Below are 24,990 nucleotides of genomic sequence, written 5' to 3' on the forward strand. Positions count from 1 at the left end.
ACATATGACGTAAATTCTCCATTCATTGTCAATGGGTCTTGTCTTAGTGTAGGACAAAAATATGTATGATTGCGGCCTTATGCCCCAACCGGGACGAAGAGGATAATAAGTAAAAGTAAGTAGGAAGGAAATAGCCGATTTGCTCAGACACATATGACATAAATTCTCCATTAACTGTCAATGGCATTTAAAGTTTGTGTTAGGACAAAAGTCTACACTATAGCTGAATATAGGAGGGGCTAGCGCCCCTCCAAAAATAAGGCTTGACTCACCAGGGTGCTGTTGTCCAGCAAGGTGGCTGTGAGGTTGCTGTGCAGGCTGTATGACAGGATGTGTGCCTCTCTGGTGCGCAAAGCCACTTCATTGTCTGACAGGGACAAGAAAGATCTGTGTTATGACATACATCCACAGGGACAACATTCAATTAATACCTCTGCTCATCCGAGGCTTAGTTTCAGGTGAGACCATTACATTTGATTCACACTGACAAGCATGCGTACTGTTGTTTGGGGGGGTGGGGGGGTGGGTGGTGTTGTGTCAATATGTGATACGAGCGCGTATATCTATTCTAGGTCCGAGCATAGACATGGTAACGCCCCCGCCTGCCTCTGATCGGCCTACCGACACTGCCCGTCTTGCCTGTCCTCCGAGATGCAAGGGTACTCTGTGATGGGAAATAATATGGCAACACGCGACAGTAACTTGTAACTTAAATTTTTGTAGAAGAGGCAAACTAATATTGTTTGTGCCGTTTGCTTTGATATATTTATACTACTATACTGAAAAGATAAAAATCAAGGTATTAATCTAATTAGTAATTAGTAAACTAATACTATTATACTGAAAAAGGAAAAGATCAAGGGAAAAGAGACCTTTTTACAGTACAATAATGTTTCAAGTTTACACATGTATACAAATAAACAGGCCAATGGCATGAACAATATTAGTTTGCCTCTTCTACAAAAATAAAAGTTACTGTCGCGCGTGCCAAGCTGTCCATTCTCTTGAGTCTTGTATTATATCGTACTTGTATTATTTATTTATTTCCCACCACGGAGTAACCTCGCGCAGCAGCAGACTATCCAGCATGTATCCTCTAACCTGACGCTGCCAGATGGGGGCGGTATTGGGTAACCATGTTCCCCAACACAGCACTCATCTGGGATCTCTCAGGGAGTTGAGCTGACACAAATCCGTTCCGTACCGAACCAATCAGCGTGAGCTAAGGGCGGGATATGTGCGAAACCGGATGTGAAGCTATATAGACACATCAATATGATTGGTTGTGTTTGCACGCCCACACGGTGATAGACAGACGGTCCCATCCAATCATCTACCAAGTATCTTGAAAAAAATGAACGGCCCCGTCATCGAATTTGCTTCCCCGATCCCAGATCCCAATAAGCTGTGAAACAAATTTGTGTAGCAAGCTTCTTGGATCTGGCAGCGTCAGGTTATGTATCCTCCACCTCCGAGGAAACTCTGGTGTGGCCGGCAGTGTCAGTAGGCCAATCAGAGCCAGAGGCAGGCGGGGCATTACCATGTCTATGCTCGGACGTAGAAAAGATATATGCGATACGCGCACAGGCTCTTACCATTCAGCAATGTCATGCAGGGTCTTACCATTCAGCCATGTCATGCAGGGGTCATGGACTTTGAAATCCTCACTCTCCAGATCCTCGATGGTGAGACGGGAACGGAGTAACAGATGAGATTCATCTTTGGTATGGTAAAGAGAAAACAGTCCAGAGGGTTGTAAGGATGCACTATTTACGTAAAGCCAAAGCATTGCTATTATCAATGTACAGTTTTCGTTTATTCCTGTCTGGGTTTGTTTTGTCATAATGTTGAATGCTAGTACTGTTGGTACTATATTATAATATTTGTCATCCAGCTACATTGTATTTCCTTGAAACCATCTGGGTTTCTTTCCACCAGTATACAAGGTGTCTTCCTGCTAACATCATTCCACACACCTACTTTCCTTTTTTTCCCCCTCAAATTCTTCTATTCTATCCTTTTTACCCACGTGTTTTCAATATTTTCGTCTTACCAGGGGTCAACATGAAGACGGACAGTATAACCAGTGACATGACAGCCAGTATCACTATCATGGCAATCCCTATGCCCTTCCAGTTCCGCGGTGGACCACCTGAACTGCTCATGTCCTGACAAAAAAACAGAACACAAGATTACACACACCCACACCCACACACACACACGAGGCTCATACATAGTCCAGTTTGAGGTGATAAAGTATCACCTCAAACTGGAGTATGAATAGGCCTTAAGTATGTGTGAGAGCGTGAGCACAGCCGAGGGAGAGAACATTAGTGCTGCATCATTTCCACGCTTCAGTTGGGAATCTCCTCTGTGACAGGCGCATCAGTACTGTAAGCCTGGGGGATTGAGGCCAGTTTTCTCTACCACAGAAATTGACTAATTTGCCTATAAAGTCCAGCATATTAAAGTAGAACATTTGTCAATGAGAAATTCTACCTTTAATTGCACGCTAATTTCACCTGTTTCATAATGTATAGCCTACAGTTAGTGTAGTGTGGTAGGGAGGTACACAATTACCTTGAAAGGTGCTTAGTTGAAATATATGCATCTGAGAAAAAGCCTTTGTCAGAGAGTTGTGTGCAACAAGATGCGCTAAGCTGATATAGAGTAAGTTGTTGATATTACCGTGAAAATAAGCACAAAAAAGGGAGTGCTGTAAAATATATTATTCTGTGAAACATACAACGTATACTGAATAGCTTCGGGTTTCAGTTAGCAGAGGAGAAAATACAAAATCTCTATATTCCTTTGTATCATCAAAGGGAATAGCGAGTATGAGGGTATGAGATTCGACGGACAGAATCCCTCACAATCATACATGGTTGTGTCCCAGTCCCGGGCGGCACTCGCTCCTCTCATAATGAGAGGCTGCTACGGCTACGGCTGGGGCCTCGCGCCCACTGGAGTGTGAGAGCTCAATCACAGAGCAGCCATAAAGCTCAACCTTCATTATGGATCCGTTCTCACTGCCTCGCCTGCCCCATTCACCTTCCTCTGAGAGTAGAAAAGGACCACGGCAGGTCAACAGATTGTTGTGCCCCGGTGTCCCTTGGTGACACCAACTGTCTCTGGATCATGGCTATTATATTACATTGCTGCCGACATAGATTACATGTGCACACATTTGAATGCACTCCTATGCCGGGCTATGCTCTATCCATATGATCATATGACATGAAGCCCTTAGCCTTGATACTTAGGTGGATTGATTGATTGATTGATTGATTGATTGATTGATTGATTGAAAAATAAATTAATAAACATAATGTCAAAGACCATAATGATATTTGTCTGAAAGACTCAATTCAAATCACAGCCAACGTGGTGCTGAATTGTTTGGCAATTGTATTGTCAAATGTTGATACACTTGCTGAAATAGTAGGCACTCTGGGCACTGGCATTCACATCTTGTCAAATCACATTAAAGCCGGAGGAGACATTTCTTGTCTTCATCAATAATCCTCAATGCACCTTTTCACAAATCCAGGAACTCAGCAAAAAAGAACCTCCCTATACATGCGTTTCTGAAGCTGTGGGGATTTACTTACAAACTGAAAATGTGTTAAAAACAGACAGGAGCCCAGTAATATATCGACTGGCCTTCAGCATGGGACTATGTGGCCAAATTCTCATCTTTAATAGAGGTCCCTAGCTGCAGCTTCATAAGGTGTTCACATTAAAAGCACAGCCAGGCGAGCCAGCTGTGCCTGCAGAGACATCTTCTAATGTTTCAACTGAACTCCCAGTAGTGGAGACAAGAGCTGGGCCAAGCGATTGATGTACCAGTCTCTCTGTACTGTCTTTCTTTATAGCACTGGGTTTTATCTCATTCGCTCACCCAGTTACCACACAATCTCTGTAGTACTGAGGCCTGCCATGATTATTCCATCTGATAAGGTTATGTAAGGTATTCCATGCAGCCTGGGGAGAGTATCACACGTCATAATAATTTCACTGGGTGGAAGTGGAAGCGCAAATACAAATACACACGTCAGACTATACCGAAGCAATTTCTATGCATATTAAATAAAATGTTTCAAATTGCCTGCCTCCACACACAGGCCATTTTGTAAGCAACGGAAAACTTCAATGCCTTGCTTCAAATACCAGAAAATAACACCTGTGTGAACTGAGCGGTGCAACAATACATTTATTGTTATAGTTACTGTACTGTACTGTGCTCAACATCCAGACCCCCAAGAATGGTACCGGGGGGCCAGTACGGTCCCAATGGGCCGCCCCACGTCCGAAACGGTCGAGAAATGACAGAGTTACCGTGTGGGGATCCCCGGGGGGTCCCCGGAACATCCAGACCCCCAGGGCTCCTACTGTAGTGTACTCTGTGCCGCACTCTACTGGCCACTTTAGGTTTTGCACACCCCAAGGTTTATATGGAGACTTCTAGAGGCCTTAAGGTAAGGGTCTTTCAAACGGGAAGCGAGGAACTATGAACTATGAACTATAGGCACGTTTGAAAGTCCCTTTAGAGATGGCCACCCTTTTAATCATTACACTCTACTGGCCACTTTAGGTTTTGCAGCTGTCCATGCTTGGGCAGACACAGAGACAACATACATAGGGACACACATAGCTGCATAATGGAGCGGAGGCACCGCTCAAAAATCTGATTCACTCTCTACATCAAAACACGGCCATGCCAGATCCTTTCCAATTCTCAGCCCTAATGGAGCCCATATAGCAGACTGGGAATATCTTAAATGAAATCCCTCCACTTGGCTGATTCTGCCACAGACACTGTTTTCATTTCTGAGTCCTGCCTATAATTACGGTGCGCAACATCATCCTTCCTAATAGGAGGCACAGCAGCATCAACTCCTCTGTGCACAGAAATTAGACTACACTTCCAATTAAGGTCATATTTACGTTGTAAGAAAGGGAGAACCCCGCACTGGTGGAATGAGGAGGCTTTGTCACACTTGCAAATGAGGCATAGATAAGATGAACAGAGTCCCTGGTGTGAACACAGAGAGAGCAGCCGAGCTGAGCCGACACAATGCATGTAGGAATCCAACACCTAAGCATTTATACTTTGTGGATTGACCGTGTCACTTGCCAAAAATAACAGATGTTCTGTTGAAAAACGCAATGCACATAATTTTGCATAAACTGCTGGCACAGGTGAACAGATGAAGAATCGGGTTTTGTGACAGTAAGAGCTTGTCTCAGTCAGCAACCTGATGGACTAGTGAATATCTCATAGCAGGTTTTCTGCTGAGCCAGATCAAACATGAATAACAGATAGATCTTCCTCTGCGAGCTGTCTATCCCAATGCAGCCTGCTTGATCCCATAAGCCTTATAGGAGGAGGTCTTGATGGGGTGTTAACCAAGCACAAAAGGGGGACAAGAATGTCAAATAAAGATCTTTATGTTTATGGATAACTCTTTCTCAAAAAGGAGTCGCACCCTGTCAAGGGATCCATTTTCTCACTAACATTAGCCCTATAGCAAGGGCCAAGGGAGCTCCTACGAGTTTGGGCACTCAGCCAAAATAGAATATCGATAAGTGTGCAGTTGAATAAGGTCTAGTGGGAAACAATGCAGCTTAAAAAGGAGACATGGTGTCATGGATATACTGGCCATTGGAGAGTATTCTTTTCAGTGTGTTTGGGATGTGTGTGATGTATTCTTGGCCGAACACAAAGGCTCTACCCATTTTGGAATGGAAGTGTAAGATAAATAAGAAATGAATAAAATAAAATGCTGAGCTGCTGGGCCTATATATATACACTGGATCTCTGAATGAGTGAATATGATACAAATACAGTATATGAATAAATGTAAATGTACACATTGTACAATGTAAATGAAAAACGGACTATAAAAACAAATAACATAATTGTGGATATGTGTACTGTCTTTAAACATTGAATGAATACGGTCTGTCAACAGACCTTCAACAGTGTGGATGAATATACGTATGTCTGTTTTTATATGCCAATATGTCAATCTATTAACAGTCTTTGAGTGAATATAAGTACAGTCTGCTTAACACATCCTTAACACAGATATCTGTGAAGGTTCGGGAATGTCCATCCTAATAGTCCATCTGCAAGCGTGCCTACTGCCTACCCATGCAGGCAGTACTGTAGTCAAAAGTCAGACTCAGCAACCGACAGAGGTTATAACTTTAAATGCTTATCTGACCAGAAACCTAGCTTCTTCAGATTAAAGACGCCCAAAATTGAAATTATTGGATCGCCTGTTCGTAAACAAAGTGCATAAAATCAAACACATCTAAGTGTATTGATTCCGTTCTGGCACTATAAAAGCAACCACACAAAATGCAATTACTCAAACTACACACTGTGCACAAACAATACAGCTGTGCTGTGGAGCTTCCAAGCAGTGCTAGAATTCATAAATTAACTTCTGAAGTTGAGGCGAGGAGAATCCCACAATAAATCATTCTGCAGGGAATCAGGGAACCAATGAAACCATACTGTTCAGAGATGCTGACTCTAATCTGCATACAGTACCTCTCTAGTCTAAACCACTTCAAACAGGCAATGATATTTACACTATAGCAACAACACAGGATATCGGTTAAATTAAAACATTTAGTGACTATTGGCGTATATCCTTACATATTAGCCACAATATAGCAAGTATTTTTTTCCCTTGAATACGTATTGACCTGCCAATGTCTCTCTTTGCCTCATTTAAAATGTAGTTTACTATTAGTGGAGATTGTGGATTAAGCTTGGCTTGAATAGCCTAGTTGTTAACCAACTTGCCCAAGTCAATTATTTACCACAGCTTGATATTGATTTATATCTTGGTTGTCATTTGTCACATCCACATGAATTATTGTGCGCCTACCCACCATATCGCCACCACTGTTCCCTTTCTCTTCTTCCTTGCTAAGAAAAAAGTCAGTAGGTGGTAAAGATACTGAATGGGACCAAGCGGGCAGATTTTTTGCCCTCAAGGGTAATGCCAGACAATGCAGCACAAGCCTGTCAAATGAAACATGAAAAAAAAGAAAGGGAAAAAAGAAACCATGCTATAGCCTCCTCTGCTGCAAGGCTATGTGTGTATGTATAGATAGGCCATACTGTGTCTTTCTTTTCATGCCTCCCATCACGCATTAACAAATTACAGTACAAAAGGGGTTCTATATTCGCAACATGTCCCGCTTCTCAATGTGGTCGAGTTTCTGCCTTGGGAAACAAATGTCCGTGAAACATGCAGTATATGTGGGTGAGCCGGTGAGGTATGGAAAACAGGGCACAGAGTTGCAGTAAAATATGGCAAATAAGAATACTGGTATATGTTCTCTTACAAGATTTTATAAAGTATAGCAACATCACATAAAATAAAATACACTACACAAAATAAACGTTCACTCTTCACTGTGAAATATTGTCATAATATATCACATAATGGGCACAGTGGGCCCTATGGACACAACTGGATGACCTGGACTTTGCCGATGACCTGGCTCTCTTGTCACACAATCACCAGCAGATGCAGGACAAGACAACCAGGCTGGAAAACACATCCCTGGGTATAGGTTTAAGAATCAACCAGAAGAAGACCAACATAATGTCAATCAACACCCAGAACAATAACCCAATTACAGTAGGCGACAAACCACTTCAGGCAGCCTTCATCAGCCTTCATCATCCTGAAGAACATCTGGTCCTCTAAACAGAACAACCAAAGTGTGGATCTTCAATTCCAACGTCAGATCCATACTGCTCTACGGTTCAGAGACGTGGAGGACGACTAAGAGGACATTGCAAAGGATCCAGACATTTATTAACAGCTGTCTGAAGCGCATTTTCAAGATCTGGTGGCCAAACAAAATCAGAAGTGAAGAACTCTGGAGGAAACGGGACACTGAGGCGGAGCTGAAGAGACAGGGAATCAGCTGGGGAGAGGCGGAAAGGAAAGCCCAAAACCGTGTTGGGTGGAGAAGAGTCGTTGATGGCCTATGCTCCACTGGGAGCGACGGGCCTAAGTAAAGTAAGTAATATCACATAATATGTGAAAATCTCAAATTAAAATTAATCAAAATAAAAATGTATTAAATGTAGGTAGCCTAACTCTTTTTCCTCCGTACAGTTTCCTCAGAGTTTGAGGTTTCCGGATAGTAAATTGTGATATTATAATTTGGATGACTTTTTTCTTTTTTTTTTTTTTTTTTGCGGCTTACGCCTTTATTGATTTTTTAAGGGACAGACAGTAGGCTGACAGGAAACGGGAGAGAGATGGGGGGATGACATGCGGTAAAGGCCGTGTCGGGTCCGGGAGTCGAACCCGCGGCACACCGCGACTGGATCACCAGTCCGGTGCCCAGACCGTTACGCTACGGCCTGGGCCACTTTTTTCTTTTTTAAGTTCCACAATTCAGTAACACACCATCATAATATTGTGCAGCAGACCCACATGGTCTGCTGCATATATTCAATATTCATCAGCACAGCAGAATGGGGCTAAAATCCCAAATATAACAGTAGAAACCTATGAGCCCAACTGCATATATTATTCACCAGCAGAAACACCTGTAAATTAGCAATAGATTCCTGAAGAAGAAAGCACTTATTGAAAAGAAGCAAATGAGGTTTGCCTCATTAATTGCTTGACTCACTAAGGGGTATTGATTGGAGAACAGTCCTTAAGACTTAAGATGGATTGTCCATTGTCTGTTAAACATACAGCTTCATGTGGTGTTGAGATTTCTGCTGCAGGATAATAATAGGCTACTCTCAATTGTCTGTGATCTTACCATGTCAAAGTTTGAGTGCAAAATATAAGAGCCATGTGTGTCACACTATCAAACATGACTGTGGACATTGGCTTGCAGCAAATAACCATCATGGACAGTTAAAAAAAACATTATAAGCAAATGCATATAGAGCGTAGGCTATCAAGCCAATCAATTCAATTCAATTCAATTCAAAGGGCTTTATTGGCATGAGAAAACATACGTTTACATTGCCAATCACCATGCAGGCTACATGATTTATAGATTAGTCATCGTTCAGGCTTTTCAGAATTGGTCCATCCAGTAGATAGGCTATTTTATTTGATATTCTCTATCATTTATACTTTTATACAGTTTATGGGTCCATTTGGTGGTTATATTTGTGCACTCTTTGAGTTATAAATGGACACATTTCAACAGGGATCAAGCAATAATCCCTACCCAAGCCCTAATCAGAATCTATACTACTTTCATTGTCACATCACAGGTTTACAGGTGTATAAAGAAGGTGAAATTCGTTTTTTGTGCAAGCCCCATCGTTTGTTATTAAGAGGCAAGCGGGGGGCGGGGGGGGGGGGGGGGGGGGGGCAAGAAGAGCAAAGAAGATAAATACAAAATGTATCTAGGCTACATACATAAAGATAGCATAACACATATCAGCATTAGACGAGGAGGTTGAAACAATGTTATACTTTGTTCATGGCAGGCTGATATGTAAAGAAATTAATTTGGAACCTCTTTTTCATAGTTTATTATAAATTGTAGGCTATGTTTGATATCTATGTCTGGCGAAATCTGTTCAGGATCAATGAAATATGTGTAGGCAAGGGACCCGGGGGAGATAGTCGTTGGGTCTGTCTTACCAGGACAACAGTATAATAAATCACAACACCGCAGGATGTCATTTTGAGCCATATTTTTGACACGCAGTCGGCTGATCTGTCAGCTTCTTATCAGATCGGAGATAATGAGAACAAGAGTCAAACAAGAGTGGAGGGTGACTGCCTGCTTGGACGTCGAGTTACTATCACTGCAAACACTGCAGTGCACAAAGTCATCTTTTATGTCCAGGAGGTGGTCAATGACTGAAAACTCTGAATGGACTGCAAGTGCCTTGGTGGCAATGACATACTACAAAAGATAAAAAATTATTGATTTTGTGCAGATATGAGAAAATGAGTAATTCTAGGCAGAACACCAGACCATCTGCACGCGCGCGCGCGCGCTCACACACACACACACACACACACACACACACACACACACACACACACTCATTATTGCTTTGTAAACGCAAAGCGCATTTGGAATCTGAGGATTGCAAAAAAATAATACAAGAAATAAAATAAAATAAACAAGGGAAAAAATTATAGTTTATACATACCAGCTCCGTGGAGGGCATGTTCTGTTGAGTTGTTGCAATCATTGCACGGCCGCAACAAGCACCACCTCTAATTACAAACCGTTCGACAGCTATAACCTCCTGTTCTGTTCTGCATCCTCCGCTTTGGCAAGTTTGTGCTTGGTGGTGGGCTAGTGAGCTCTCTCTCTCTCTCTCTCTCTCTCTCTCTCCCCTCTGAGCCCTCTCTCTCTCTCTCTCTCTCTCTCTCTCTCTCTCTCTCTCTCTATCTCTCTGCGTGTGATTTTCGTTCATTCATCCGCTTATTTCCAATCCATAGCCATTGATTGATACCTTGCTCGGAAATTGTACTCAGGAAAGCTCATCTGTAGACTGTTTAGCAGTCAACATGGCAAAAAGCATTCCGTGTTCCACATTATTCATTTTTCTGAATTATATTGAAGGATACATTTATCTTCTGGAAAATCACAGTGCTAGTGGCGAACATAGGCCTACGGTCACTGATAGCATACAATAGCAATAAATGGCTATAAGAGTGTATTACAAATACAAACAGACAGCAGCTAATGGCCAAATTATATGTACTCAAGGCTAACTTGATGAACATCTCCATCTCATCATGTGTTGCATTGTTCAAAAGCCACTTTCTTGTTTCTTCCTCTTGGGGGCGCTGTCTGTCGCGGCGCTCTTGCCTTTCGCTCTTTCGTCCTCTTTTCTTTCATTCTTTTTTTTGCTTGCTTCCTTTTATATCATTTTATCTTTTTATTTTAACAAGAAATGTGGTACAAATAATTCAGCCAATTAATCAGCACAAACAACAATACAAAAACCAACAACAACTCTGGCTTCACGTCGCTGCGCAGACCTATGACGCAGACAGACGCACGGCGACACGCTGTTCATTGGCTAAACGGATACATTTGAAATGCGACGCGCTAAGGCCAGGCTCACAGTCACATCAGATTACTACATCAGAACTGAGAACAGGGAACAGGGAACAGGGTCAGATCAGATAGAGTGATTCAAAAGGCACTCTTGTCTTCCTGTACAAGAGAGAGTCGATCATCTGATCATCACAACACATTATAACACTGAAGTCGTGGAGGATTGGCATTTGAGAGACGGTATGTAATGTTCTAACGCCGTTAATACTCTTAACGTTCGTTTTTACATCGTGTAGGTTTCGAGTCGTCGTGTGTGTGCATTAATAACGGTTCCGTGGGAAGGTCCCGTCTTTAAACGTTACTTGAAGATCCGTTGCTAAAGCCGTTAGCGTGTGCTAATTATTTATAGGCCTAACCATTGTTGTATACCGTATGTATGCATTTGTTCGTGTTTGTTTTGCGTTGTTTATGTGGTTCGTATTTTACCCGTTTACTGAGTCAATATCAATATGGGTTGTGTTTTATTTGTTTTTTTTTAGCAGGAAACCATGGACACGGCATTGAATCTGCGCCGTTTATACGAGCAGTTAATATCCCAGATCAACGTGCTGAACAGCGAGAACATCGAACCCCGTAAGTTTTGGATTGTACATTATTATCTAGTTGATGTACAATCATCAATTGTATACAATACAATGGATACATTATACAGTTTGTAGAGTAAGCACAGTTCGAGGACAATACAAAGGTCGTTTGCTAGTTTCTGTTTATAGTGGCTATAGCTGTTCATAACATGTGGGACGTCGGTCCAAATACAGAAAGGTAAACTAGGGTCCCGACTCCCGAAACTAAGAGGATTTAAACGCCCAGAAACTCACAATGTCTTGTTTATACTGGGGACCCCCATCTTCAATTCATCAGAACATTTGGTCACATGCAAATATACAGTAATATGCAAAAACACCAACATATAAAGGGGGGGGATACAATAGGGGGGTCGAATTGCAGCCACCCGTAAGTGCTCTTTAAGAGCTGTTTTGAAGGAGAGTAGGGATTCGTACTCCTACTAGGGTCACGAGTCCCGAAACTAAGAGGATTTAAACGCCCAGAAAATCACAATGGCTTGTTTATACTGGGGGCCCCCATCTTCAATTCATCAGAACATTTGATCACATGCAAATATACAGTAATATGCAAAAACACCAACATATAAAGGGGGGGTACAATAGGGGGGTCGAATTTCAGTGCTCTTTAAGAGCGGAGGAGAGTAAGGATTCGTACTCCTTTACGACTGTTGGCAGGGCGTTCCACTGTTTTGTTGCATAGGGGTTGCTGCGTTCACATGGAATCAGGCAAATGGCAACCTGGTGGACATTGTTAAATATTTCTGGCTGCCGTGCCGTCCTGTTCCGTATATCGTCCTGCTCCCGTCCACTAAAATGACTTCTGGTTTGCCGTCTACTGATCCCATGTGAATGTGGCATTAAGGTTACTTCACAATGATTTCTTGTATATTATTATGTCTTGATGAATTGTTAATAAACTGTAATTGTTGAATTTTGTACACACACTTTGTTAGAAATAGATACATTGACATTGAGGATTTGATTGTGCAGACATGTCTAGCTGGTCCATCTTTTAGACATTCATTCATTGTTGCCTGCTCTCCCAGACTTCATTCAGATGGTGTTGAACTTCGAATCGTCCCGTAAGAAGTGGCTGAAAGTTGAGCAGGACCTGGGCTCCTGCAAGGATGTCCTCGCACAAGCAGAGAGTGACCGAGGAGCACTGGAGGTCAAACTGAAACACGCCCGCAATCAAGTGGATGTTGAGATCCGTCGGCGGCAGAAAGCGGAGGCTGATTGTGAGAAGCTGGTATGTTTGGACTTGGACTCTAGTGTTAACTTTTGTCTGTCACTACTCACTAGGCATGTTGTCCTTTCAGTCACAATCCACGTGAAGTAATTTATGTATTTGTCTTATAAAGGATCGTCAGCTCCAGTTGATTCGAGATCTTCTCATAAACGAGGGATCCGGCTCAAACAGCATTAAGCTGAATGACGAGCAACGCTCAGCGCTGGCATTCCTGAACTCCCGCACTCAGCAAGCACAGAACCTGAACACCAGCCGACGGTAGATATGAACATGCACACACACACACACACACACACACGTCCTATAGTTTTGGTTTTGAAAGATGATGTGATGTCAATCATTTGAAATGGAGATCTGTCTGTCACATGATATTAACCCATATGATCCGATTTCTTCTTCATAGACTTCATAGAATAGATGAGTCTGCCTCCATCTTGTCAGACATCAGCTACGACAAAACGGATGACTCTCTCGTAAGTAAATTTTTCATATTTCAACATAATTAAATCTAAAAATATATTCCCTCTTTCATATTCATCCGTCAGTACGAATGCAGATTACCTTCCAGTTTGTCTAATCTGTATTCTGTTTACAGGATTGGGACTCCTCTGTAGTCAGGACGGTGCGACTCAAAAAACGACAGAAGAGGGTATGTTAACTAAAGTGTTGAATTTTCTTCCTAAAGAGCTTTGGTGTCTGTCAGGTTTGTTGGAGATTTATTCTCTCTTTTTCTTTTTCTAGCGTTCCTCCAGACATGTTGACGGCCCTCCTCTTGCCTCCAAAAGGTCTTGTTCTACAGGCAGAACATCAGACAGGGTATGTTGGGTGCAGAATCACTGCAGATCATCATTGACCATCTGGGTCAATTACTTGACAGAAATGCATCAACATAGTTTTGTGGGTTTTTTAGGGATGCAACTAGATGTAATTGATTGACTGATCATTTGTAAATGTCCAATTCTTAATTTATTGGTTGTAGGTAAATGAGTCCCTCATCGCAAAGACTGTAGTGACAATGCCTGCAAATGGTGGAACCGTTGAAGCAGTCTCTACTATTGAGACTGTTCCCAATCCCTATTGGACTCGCAGCAGGAGAAAGACGTGCGAGTTAAAAGGTGAGTTAATATTTCTTTCCTTTAGTATTTGTAGCACATTAAAGTGCTAAACATTTTGCTATTTTTACTATTGTGGAGAGGGAAAAACAAAATGTGATTACGTTGCAATGCTGCTGCCCAGTACCACTAACTGTAGCTTGTTACTTTTGTGTTTAATCATTATTTGTGGTTGGAAATGGCAAATTTGAATTGGATATTTGTTATTCTGATGCATGAATGCATGTCAATAACTTTGACAAACATGCATGGACTCGCTCACAACCATTTCCCAACTGGAGATTGGAATGAATAACTTCAATATCGCCTATGTTCCATCTAGTCTTACTCTTAACTAATATTCTGCTCTCTCCTGTTCAAGCTGCAATGGAGTGGGACTCTGAATCTGTCACATCTGAGGACTTCTTCAAACAGCCAAACAAACCAGAGATGAGAGCTGAGCCCAGCACTCCACAGAGCAATGGGGGAATCCGCCATCATGAGTTTGTTTCGAAAACTGTAAGATTATTGTTTTTTCCCTCTCCGAATTACAGAGTATATGTCCTTGCAGACTGATGGGTTTTACAGCCATTCTCAGTCTACAATGACCTTTAATGACACTTGGGAAATAAATACTTTCTGACCACTGCAGAGAAACATTTCTTTATCTTTACTAGATCAAGATGTAAGTAATACATTCTCTCTGGTTGGCCAAAGTTCTCTGCACAGAAATAGTGGCAGTGACGGGAGCAAATGTAGTAGAGGGAGTGCTATGTACAGTATATGCCTCATTGCCTCCATAATGCCTCTACCCTTGATCAAACCAACAGATTTCTGTTAGATAGTTTACCGTTTCACCTGACAAATTCAGTATTTGGTGTGCCAATGCCACATTGTTTTAGAGAAGTAAGGTCTTAACATCTACCCAGTCAAATTGTGGTAGGTGAATGAACCTACTACCAGTCTTGCCAGGATTGCATTAATTTCACAACATTTCTCAATTCCACAGGTTATCAAGCCAGAGTCTTGCGTTCCCTGTGGCAAGAGGATCAAGTTTGGGAGGGTATCCCTTAAGTGCCGTGACTGCAGAGTGGTCAGTCACCCCGAGTGCCGGGAGAGCTGCCCTCTCCCGTGCATCCCCACCATGGTTGGTACGCCTGTCAAGGTTAACAAGGTATGTATGTCTGACTGTATTATGTAGTTGTGTGTGTGTATATTCCCAAAGAAGATAACATGATGATGATAATAATATACGGTCCTATCTGTTTATTTTGCTTGTTTGGGTGCTATGCAGGGTACCCTTGCAGACTATGCACCACTCGAATCCCCCATGATTCCTGAGTTGGTGATCCACTGCGTCAAGGAGATTGAGCAACGGGGGCTAAAGGAGGTGAGTGGTACATGTCTAATAGTCTATGCCTTGCTTTTTTTACATTTTAAATTTGCAACTGAAAAAGAGCTGGGCAACATATTGCTTGTCACTTTACGCCGAAGTAAGTGAACACTATTACTACCTGCTTAGAACTTACCCAGAGCAAAAAAGTGTTGTTTTGAATCAAAGTGCCTGAAGGAGTGGAGCCAGTCAGTCAGTACAAGCGCAAGCCCTGAAGGACCATACCCAGAAATAGTCAGTGATGTGTGAACACACTTTCCTATGCGGTTAGCTACAGCAGTGTTTCCCAACCTTTTTTCTGCCAGGGCACACTTTTCATAGCCAAAAGCTCCCAGGGCACACCTAGATACTAAGTATATACAGTATATATACTTTTTATTTGAAACCGTGTTATATAGGCTATACTTTTTCCACACACGCACAGCTGCTACAATGTATTTGAAACCGTGTGTGTGTGGAATTTCTTTTTCTTGGCGTACCAATGCGAATACTGTGTGTGTGCCCATGTTCACCGTGGTCAGGCAAGAAAGACTTCTCCCGGCCTAAAGTTTCCATAAACGTCACTTGACAGTTACATTTGAGAAACTTGTATAATTATGAATTTACGGTATGACAACAGCGAATGTTATAAGAAACATGACAGTTAATGTGGAGGACCTGGCTACTCTGCTTCTCTCTCTGTGTCGTCTCACTCGTCTCCCGGCGATTTGTAAGCCCACCACAGCCGCTTTTGCAACACAGTGTGTGCTTGTAGGTCAGCTTAATCGACACCAGAAAAAAGCAGGCTCTTAAGCAGGAGCGCACAGAGGCAAGCAGTGTTTTTTTTTTTATACAGTACGTGCCAGGCAGGTAGGTGATGGCCCCATGTAAACACTCGTATATTAGCATTTCTATGGCCGAGGGTCGTTGGGATGGGCAACAACGATGCAACAATGGACTGCAGGCAGCCCAGTATCTATTGCTGTCGGGGGAGGGTCAGGGTTACTTTTGTTCAAATCAAACTGCACACCTGGCCAGGGGCGCAAATGCCACTGAACGCTAGAGGGGGACAGAGAGCAGCCGAGCGATCAGACTTGCAAGATATGGCGGTGCCATACCTAGCTAGCATCAGAGTTTTGTACTCTGTGCAGGCAGCGACCGGGAGCCAATGGAGGGAGTGGAGAAGGGGAGTGACATGAGAATTTTGGCTGGTTAAAAAAACCAGGCGGGCTGCTGCATTTTTGATCAATTGGAGAGGCTTAGGTAGTCCAGTAAGGAGGGAGTTACAATTGTCAAGTTTTGACATGCTTGGTGTATGACTGAAGGAGCAGGGCTGAGTCCTGGGTGAGGAAGGGTCTAATTCGTTGAATGTTGAGCATTACAGTCATTCACACACCGATGGTAGAGGCAGGGTTCAGAGTCTTGCTCAATGACTCTTTGACACTTAACTCTGGGGGAGCCTGGGTTCGAACTGAGAACCTTGCGGTTCTTATACGGTCACTCTACCCCAATTTGATGCTCGATAGGTAGATAATCTTGCAATTCACTGCAGTTGGTTAACATTTGTCACTCCGTTAGGCTACTGAATTCTGTTTACAACTACCAAAGCCTTATTGGGCCATAGCAGCGGCAGATGGGCTCAAGAGTGGCATATGATCACTGTCTGGTCAGTCCGTGGTCACGTCGCTTGAGTGTGAGCTACCGCATAAACTTGTGTGAATCGGCGCTATAGTATTTTTAATCTATTTTTGAAATGTAGGCTTCTCTCAAATTCTCTATTCCGTGACTTCCCATGTCCTGCGCTGCGATGGGCTAGCTGTGTCCTAGTTACTGCCTGATTGGCCGACCTCGTACATGCTTTAGAATGAGTGTGGTGGATGTTTTTAATGCTGTCTTCAGTTTGTTTAATAACTCCTTTTTATGGCCTGATCTTAACTTTGATAATTTCAGTAAGAAGAGGACATTTTTCCTCTTTAAAGTTTCCACGGTAGTCTACTCTTTGCATAATTATTTGAAACATGTAATCAACACTCCAATGACGTTAAATTTGACCAGACAGTGGTACCAGTGCCAGTGCGTACCATGGAGACTAGATTGACATTCAAGGGACCCTAGGGTACCGACTTCCCAAATGCAGAAACGGTAAACTAGGGTTCCGAAAGGGGCATTCTCTGCCATCGTTTGCATAGTTTATTTCTTTGTTGCAGCCGTGCTTTGCTGGCATATTGGAAAAACCGACATAAAAAGGAAATGGGAAGAATGTTTATGATGTCATAATGCCACATTGTAGCCAGCTGCAGCAACCATGCATGTACCCAGAGTCCAGACAGAGATACAGTACAGTCACATTACCTTTTCCCCCTTAACCAGTTTGATTATGTTCTATTGCTCTCAGACTGGATTGTACCGTCTGTCTGGTGCTGAGCGCACAGTGAAGGATCTGAAGGAGAAATTCCTGCGTGGCAAGACCATTCCACCCCTCAGCAAGGTTGATGATATCCATGCCATCACTGGCCTCCTGAAGGACTTCCTGAGAAACCTCAAGGAACCCATTGTCACCTTCCGTCTCAACCGGCCCTTCATGGAAGCAGCAGGTATGGCAGAGTGATCATGAGTGATGAGTTAACATCATAAAAAATGAAAGTTTTCAAGTAGACAACAATTAACATAACGAGATTGGGGATTGTTCACTGACGGTGCAGTAGGTTTACATAATATCACTTTGATGTTAATGGTCAGGCTTGTGTAGCTGAGCAGGCTGACTGCCTCAGCTTCCATGCAGACGGGATGGGAAATGTACAGAATCCAACAAAAACACTGATTATAATAACTTTTAATACATTTATTAGTGTGTGTGTGTGTCTGTGAGATCTTCCAGCTTGTTAGTCTTTTGTATACATTCAATATATACAATACTAGAGACCTGCGGATTTAGCCGTGATTGCCGTTGGCGGATGGTGCGGTTAATATAAATAGGATGATATAATTAATGCGGTTGGATAACGGGTGAGTTGGGTTACCTCGTATATTTCGTATATTGTGGTGTCCCAAGCCAGTAGAGGCTCAGATTTGCGCACTCCCTGATTGGATCTCATCGATCTGTCCGTCACCCCCGGCCCCTCCTCTCCCCCCTAGTGCAGCGCTACGTCACATCATTTGGAGCGACGCCCACCCGGAAGGTTTTGACTTCCACTTTTAGACCAGAGCGGCCAATGCGTTCCTCCAGGCTTTCAATTTTTGCACCAACAAAAATGAAAGCCTGGTACCGAGGCTAGCGGGCGGATAATGAATTTGCGGTTGTGGGTGACAAAAAAAAAACTCCATCCACAGGTCTCTAATATATACGGTCCATTTATTTTCCTTAACTTAAAAATTGTTTGTTTTTTCTTTTCCTCAGAGATTGAAGATGATGATAACAGTATAGCTCAAATGTACCAGACTGTTGGTGAGCTGCCACAGGCTAACAGGGACACACTGGCTTTCATGATCGTTCACCTCCAGAAGTAGGTATCCATTCTGAACCATTGATGTGTATGAATGAAGCATTGATATGTGATGTGAACTCTCACCTAGTATATCGGCATACAAGTTACTTAACTCGTTTAAACCCGTTAATTAACCTGTCATTTAAATCTGTGTAATTTTAGATTTGAGTTAAAAGCATTAGTTTATATGTTGGCAATTCAAAAATCATGAATGTTTTAGTGCGTGTGTAAAGCGAACCTTTTAACTCAATTGTTTGCATGCTTCTGGGCGTTCAAAAACCTATGTTGCTATATTAGTGGGTCTCATACTTTTTCATGCAAAGGAGGACCCCCCAATGTATTTGGCTGTGGACCACCATCTCAAAAATATTTTGTTCTAGGGACCCCAGAAGCAAACATTTGAGTAGCGAAAGTATAAAATAAAATATACTTGAGTGTTTAAATCTCTAATTACACGAATGCTTCCCCGGTTTGCTTAATTAATGAACTAATTCATGCTTAATTAATGTTCTATTAATTTGGAAGTGGTTTAGATCAGGTGGCAGTGATGTAAATGGGTTTTCAATGTAATGAGTCCTGGGATGCAGGTATGGTCTTTTAGATGAGTCCCAGGGACATCTTACACTACAGCGATATTGGGAGTCATATTTTGCCTCTTTTTTTTTTAACTACTGGAGACTGAGAGCTAGCTGACCAGATTAGTTTTATTGGAATGGAAATGGAGTTCATTTGGCAAAAGAATCACTTGATGCTTGGTTAAAAGAGGCAATGTTTTTTTCAGAGTTGCTCAGAGTGTGGACACGAAAATGAACATCAACAATCTGGCTCGCGTTTTTGGACCAACGCTAGTCGGTCATTCAGTAGCTAACCCTGAACCCATGATGATACTGCAAGACACCAAACGACAGGCTATGGTGAGAGAATGCTACTAACAACCTAAAGGCACCCTAATCATACAGTCATGTCGATTGACACTAATATTTTAACATAATGCTTCTTAAATGTTGAACTGCTCTTAATGTGCAGATCTTATAGCTTGAGAAAATGTGTCTTCTGGTTCTGGACTATGCTGGAAGAGGGAATTGGGCAGCAACGTGCTAAAATGCAATTTCTGTTTTTCGTTATGATTATCATTCTGTTAAGGTTGTTGAGCGTCTCTTGTCCCTGCCCGTGGAGTATTGGAATCAATTTGTGATGGTGGAAAACATGCAGCGAAATAGGGATGACATGATCATTGAAAACGCCAACTGCTATGCCACCCCAGATATGAAAAGTAAGCCACAACAAATATAAACTTGGTGATATATTGAAGATGTAATCTACTGTACTGTACACGCATATCTGCTTCTAAATCACATCATAGTATTAATGTGTTTTTATTTGTTACTGTAGACTCTATGAGCATGCTGGGGCCTGTCAACACCCCAGAACACCAGCTCTGCAAAAACCCTTCCTCAACCTCCCTGTCACAACGCATGATGTCCTCCCTGACACCAAGGTAAACACTGAGATGACGCTCCTCCTTTCTCAGCTTCCAGTAGGGGTGGAAATTAAAGAATTATACATGTTAACAGATATCGTTGAAAATAAGAACTTGAACGTTTTCAGAAAACCGTAGGTTAGGTTTTAGAAGGCATAAGCGTTTGAGCTGAAGTACTTCACAGAGGTTAACTACTTTCAACCTGTCAAACAAAAAAGGAAGAAGATTGGCTATTTTTATTTGGAGTTTGGAAGTGATTGTGATGTATGTTTTGTGTGTTGCAGATTTGGGAGCAGGAGCAAACCAGTAACAGCTGCTGCTCATCAAGGGAACTACTTTGCATCTCCACTGCTCAGATAAAAGCAAAGCAGCCGAAGAGCAGATATGTACATTTTTGTATTCGACAAACTTTGAGTTGGTTGAGTTTAAGAAGATTTGTATTGATTGTTTTACATGTGAGTTACTACATTGTTTGTTTAAATCATCTGGCGTACTTTTAAGGAATGGTACTACAGTTTGTATTTGAGAGTAGGTTTATATTATGCTGTGCAGAAAGGTATTCAACTCATGTATTACTCAGTAGTTGAAGTTAATTTTAAGCATTTCATTCTACAGCGTAAGCGTAATTGATACTCTGTAGTCCGTAGTACAGTACAGTGTCTCATGCTGAAAATAATCAGCCTTCAAGCCAACAGTGTGTTGCAATGTGCTGTTAGCTTGAAGATCAGTTATTTTTGACGAGCGACACTGAACAGAGTGGTTCATACTCAAGCCAGCATATAGTATTATTTAGTTTAGATTTTTGTTATTAAAAAAATATGCAAATAAAATGCTATGAAGAGGTATGTTTGTTGCTCTCATAGAGAATTTCAATTGATTTTCGTAGTGAGTATTCTTCACGCTGCACTCCCAAGTGGTCCTGGAACTGTTCAAATTGTATAACTGCAGCAGTACTATAGGCTACAGTTCAAAATTGTTGCTTTTTTCCCTTGCCTTAATTTTTTTTTACTCTTGTAATGTTTGTGATTTTGTACAAGTACACAATTATAAAAAATATAGTTTAAACGTATAACTACTCCTGAAGTCTCTTTCTTTCTTTTCTCTTTGGAATGTAAAGGACACATGAGGTGTATGGTGACTTAAAATGTCACGTACTGGGGTTGGTTTTGTTGTTTATCGATATCATACATGCACTTAACTTCAGATTATCTATTCAGGTTTTGCTATGCCGTGGCGAATGGAGGTGTTGAAAAGGTTATGGACAAATGTTAGTACACAACCACAATGCTTATCAAAAGTAATATGTGTTGTATTTGTTACTACATTTAAACATTACATGCCAATTCCTCTACATTTACTCATGCTAAATACTAGGAGTAGTAGTGGGAAGTGAACACAGCTCGTAAATTGCAATAACAATTGGGGGGGGGGGGGGGGTTAGAGGTAAGGTTAGTAATGTGACTCAGATTATTGGGATGTCAGACTTAACGCTACGCGGATGCAGTACTTAGTTCAGACTAGTCATTGGTCCAACAACCTACCTAACAGAGCATGTTCGTCAACCAGATTTCAGGGCGACCAATATGGTTGTATTCAATATTCGTAGACTAAGGGAATTTGATGATATATTTGCTTGCTGATTTATATGAATATATTTTAAGGAATGTGTAGAAAACAAATGAAAAATGAAGTTTATTTTGAATAAGTTAAATACAAGACTGATTCTGACAAAGTATTTAATGGAGACGATCAGTGTGGACATCCAGTGTATGTGTTCAAGACCCATATCTCGGGGGTATGTATATACAGAAAATATCAATTACTGTCTCAGCCGAGACGGAAACTACCTAAAATCCAATTGTCGGACGTGGCCATAGAAGAGGTGTGTTTTTAATGTAGTCCTGGAAGGCCGGGTCGGAACCCCACTTCTTCATTGCTTGCTTCTCCAGCATGGGGATACCACTGATGTGACGTAACAGGAACCACACGAAGACCGGAGACACTACGCTGAGGTACTGGGAACCCTGCATCGCAGATGAGGCTGACAGCCACAGACCTGACCATTGCATGATCTCACCCAAGTAGTTTGGATGTTGGCTGTAAGCCCACAATCCACTCTGAATAAACCTTCCCTAGAAGGACAAAAAAAGTTGTGAAAGCCACTGTGGGGGGGGGGGGAAACATTTGACCATGCCTGTAAGTCCAGTGTAGGACACAACATGACTTACAGCATTATCTGGGTCGCGTTTGAAGAGCCACTTCTGTTGGTCCGCAATAGCCTCTGTGGCAAAGCCAAGGCCCCACAGAACCCAGCCAATATAATCTCTCGTACCAAGAGGCGGATCTTGCTTCTCACTGTTCAGCATGAGGGTAGGCAGGAGGGTCATAAATACCCACACAGCTGAGAGATGGGGAAATAAGGATATAACTTTTATTCTTCCACAAAAAAAAGAGTCAACATTCACTGAATTTGATAGTAGAAAATATGTGGAAATGATAACTCCATCCATTTACAATGTGCTGAGATGGTCACGTTCACAATGGTCTGAGATACCTTGAATGCTCCAATATACAAAGAAAGTCCCTGGGCTGTCTCTGACTTTGTTAAACCTGCGATCGTGGCCGTCCTTCAGGATCCGCATGAAGAGGAATGTCCCCAGCCTACAAAAAAAACTACTCGGTTACTTCTGTTCTTTCACATTAACTTGAACATTATTCATTAACCCAACTTTAATGGCTCACATTCATAGGTTCAGCTCTGACCTAGCCAAGGACTCCATACATACAGCTTACTGGTACATAGATTAATTAAACGACTAAGGACTAGTTCTCATACAACAGTCGAATCCTACAAAACACCTTTTCTTCTGGAAAAGCTACATGACACTAGATATGATTACCTGAGTCCCCATGCTGTCACCAACCCTGTCTGCACATTCTGTCTAACATGGCCAGCCCCACCCCATATACGACTCAGGTGGGCAAGTAGTATAAATGTGCCGGATCCTAAAACAAAGACAGACATAGATTAGACTTTAAGGAAGGAAGGAGGAAGTGTCACTGGTGGGTATGGGTTATGGTGCATGCATGGCTATATCACTTGTTGCAGAGTAAGGCGTGTTCAATAAATCTTTTACCCAGGGAACTGCAGACAATTGGTTCCAAAGTTCAAGGGTAAAATATCCAGCAGCACAGATCCCAGTTGGGGAACAGAAGAGGACGAATATAGGAGAATTGTCCAGGTGATTCATTTGCCAATTTAAGAAGAATATCAAACACTGGTGTCTGTCTACAGGTAAGTTGCACATATTTATGAGATGGTAATGCAACTTGATCATTGATTGTAATATAGGTCCAATTATGCCTCCAAATATGTCTTAATGCAGTAGGCTATTTAATGTAATTAATCTACTAAATCTGTAATTTACTTATGAATATTGATTGAGGTAATTTTTTTTGTCTATATTAAAAGTTAAGTGAGCCTTATTCAAAAATCATGTAGCTAATCATGACTCACATTAATAACCCTTATTTACACCTACAGTAAGCCTATAACTGCTTTTTAATTTTGTAAATGACACTTCAAGTCACTACATGTACATAACTATCTAATTTAATAATATGGTAATAAATAACATGGCAACATTGTAATTGTCATAGTTATACAGAAGTGGCCGGCCAAGTTCTTTAGTGATACTGATAAGCATTCTTTCATAGATTTCTAGCCATGGTTCTACATGACGCTGACAGTCATGTTTCAGGGAATAGATTTCTAACTTTGGCGCTGCGCCGATAGAAAATGTGAAAGAAACAGGTCGTAAGCTGCTTTATGATGCTGCTTAATTCTTAAGAAGAAGGAGGGGCTCTGGGCTGTTTCACATTAACAAAGCTGTTTAGATAACAGTCGTTTTGCAGCAGTAACCCTTAAGTTATACTGTATAACTTAAGGGTTACTGCTGCAAAACGACTGTTATCTAAATGTATAACTTATACACAAAAATGAAAACTTATATCTGATTTAGAAATCTATAGGCTGCACCACTGGGGATCGAACGAACAGACTACAAAACACGGAATTTCGTGGGCAGACTGGCCATAAACATTGTTCACGAAGTATATAGGCTATACATCAACATGATTATTATTACCTGCCAAATCATAAAACTTCTCCGTTCTGAGAGCTGCTGCAATGGCCCAGCCAACCCATTGGACACCCAGGTCTGTGATCGCACATTTCGTCAGAGTGCTTCCCATACTCATGTCCACCACTCTTGCCAACTCCTGGAGTAGCAAAGGAATTTGGTCTTCTATCATTTTGGACCGCCCTTGAGTCGTGTCATAACGAAATATGACTGTGGGCAAAGTTCGCCATTTCCACGATAGTACTAGTAGGTGGAGTGACTTCTAGGAATTCTGGGTATTGTAGTCATGGTCTCATGGAAGCCACTTAGGACAGTGGTTCCCAAAGTGGGGTCCGGGGACCCCTAGGGGTCCTTGAGGGAGTTCCAGGGGGTCCCCAGCTAAATTATAGTTTGGAACCAAATTACCCTTATGGGTCTGTAACTCCAGTCCATTTGGTTCCATTTGTACACTCTCAGAGTTAAATTAACATTGATTTTACGATATAAATTGGTGTCCCAGAGATAG

At 41.9% G+C, this 24,990-nt stretch overlaps 3 protein-coding genes across 4 annotated transcripts in view; 1 reads left to right on the forward strand and 2 right to left on the reverse strand.

Annotated features, from left to right (window-relative positions):
- Positions 1-10,222, reverse strand: part of LOC310861330 (inactive dipeptidyl peptidase 10) — a gene marked incomplete at both ends in the record, with an annotated part of 28,825 nt that extends 18,603 nt beyond the window's left edge. Inside the window, 4 exons of the mRNA XM_083768745.1 lie at positions 273-367; positions 1,624-1,719; positions 2,054-2,168; positions 10,181-10,222. Of these exons, the coding sequence (XP_083624871.1) occupies positions 273-367; positions 1,624-1,719; positions 2,054-2,168; positions 10,181-10,222 (348 nt within the window). The remainder of the gene's footprint in view (positions 1-272; positions 368-1,623; positions 1,720-2,053; positions 2,169-10,180) is intronic.
- Positions 10,223-11,150: 928 nt separating this feature from the next.
- On the forward strand, positions 11,151-21,420 carry racgap1 (Rac GTPase activating protein 1). 2 transcript variants are annotated; one of them, XM_083768503.1, is made up of 17 exons: positions 11,151-11,280; positions 11,580-11,673; positions 12,713-12,915; positions 13,028-13,173; positions 13,319-13,388; positions 13,511-13,564; positions 13,657-13,731; positions 13,895-14,030; positions 14,389-14,525; positions 15,016-15,180; positions 15,301-15,396; positions 17,774-17,972; positions 18,776-18,881; positions 19,645-19,777; positions 20,007-20,136; positions 20,256-20,361; positions 20,628-21,420. In XM_083768503.1, the coding sequence occupies exons 2-17, from the start codon at positions 11,589-11,591 to the stop codon at positions 20,701-20,703; spliced, it is 1,917 nt and encodes a 638-aa protein (XP_083624629.1). In that variant the 5' UTR covers positions 11,151-11,280; positions 11,580-11,588; the 3' UTR covers positions 20,704-21,420. The 2 variants fall into 2 exon arrangements, with proteins under 2 accessions (XP_083624629.1, XP_083624628.1); XM_083768502.1 differs by having other exon boundaries at positions 11,583-11,673.
- A 621-nt stretch (positions 21,421-22,041) lies between these two features.
- On the reverse strand, positions 22,042-24,628 carry LOC310861351 (uncharacterized protein). The gene is made up of 5 exons (XM_083768770.1): positions 24,492-24,628; positions 23,244-23,349; positions 22,898-23,004; positions 22,572-22,744; positions 22,042-22,475 (listed from the first exon to the last, which is right to left on the reverse strand). Exons 1-5 carry the CDS (start codon positions 24,601-24,603, stop codon positions 22,191-22,193), a joined length of 783 nt encoding a protein of 260 aa, XP_083624896.1. The 5' UTR covers positions 24,604-24,628; the 3' UTR covers positions 22,042-22,190.
- Between the last annotated feature and the right edge of the window lie 362 nt (positions 24,629-24,990).

This window comes from Protomyctophum parallelum, assembly GCF_964188405.1.
Source record: "Protomyctophum parallelum genome assembly, chromosome: 7".
Classification (NCBI taxonomy): Eukaryota; Metazoa; Chordata; class Actinopteri; order Myctophiformes; family Myctophidae; genus Protomyctophum; species Protomyctophum parallelum.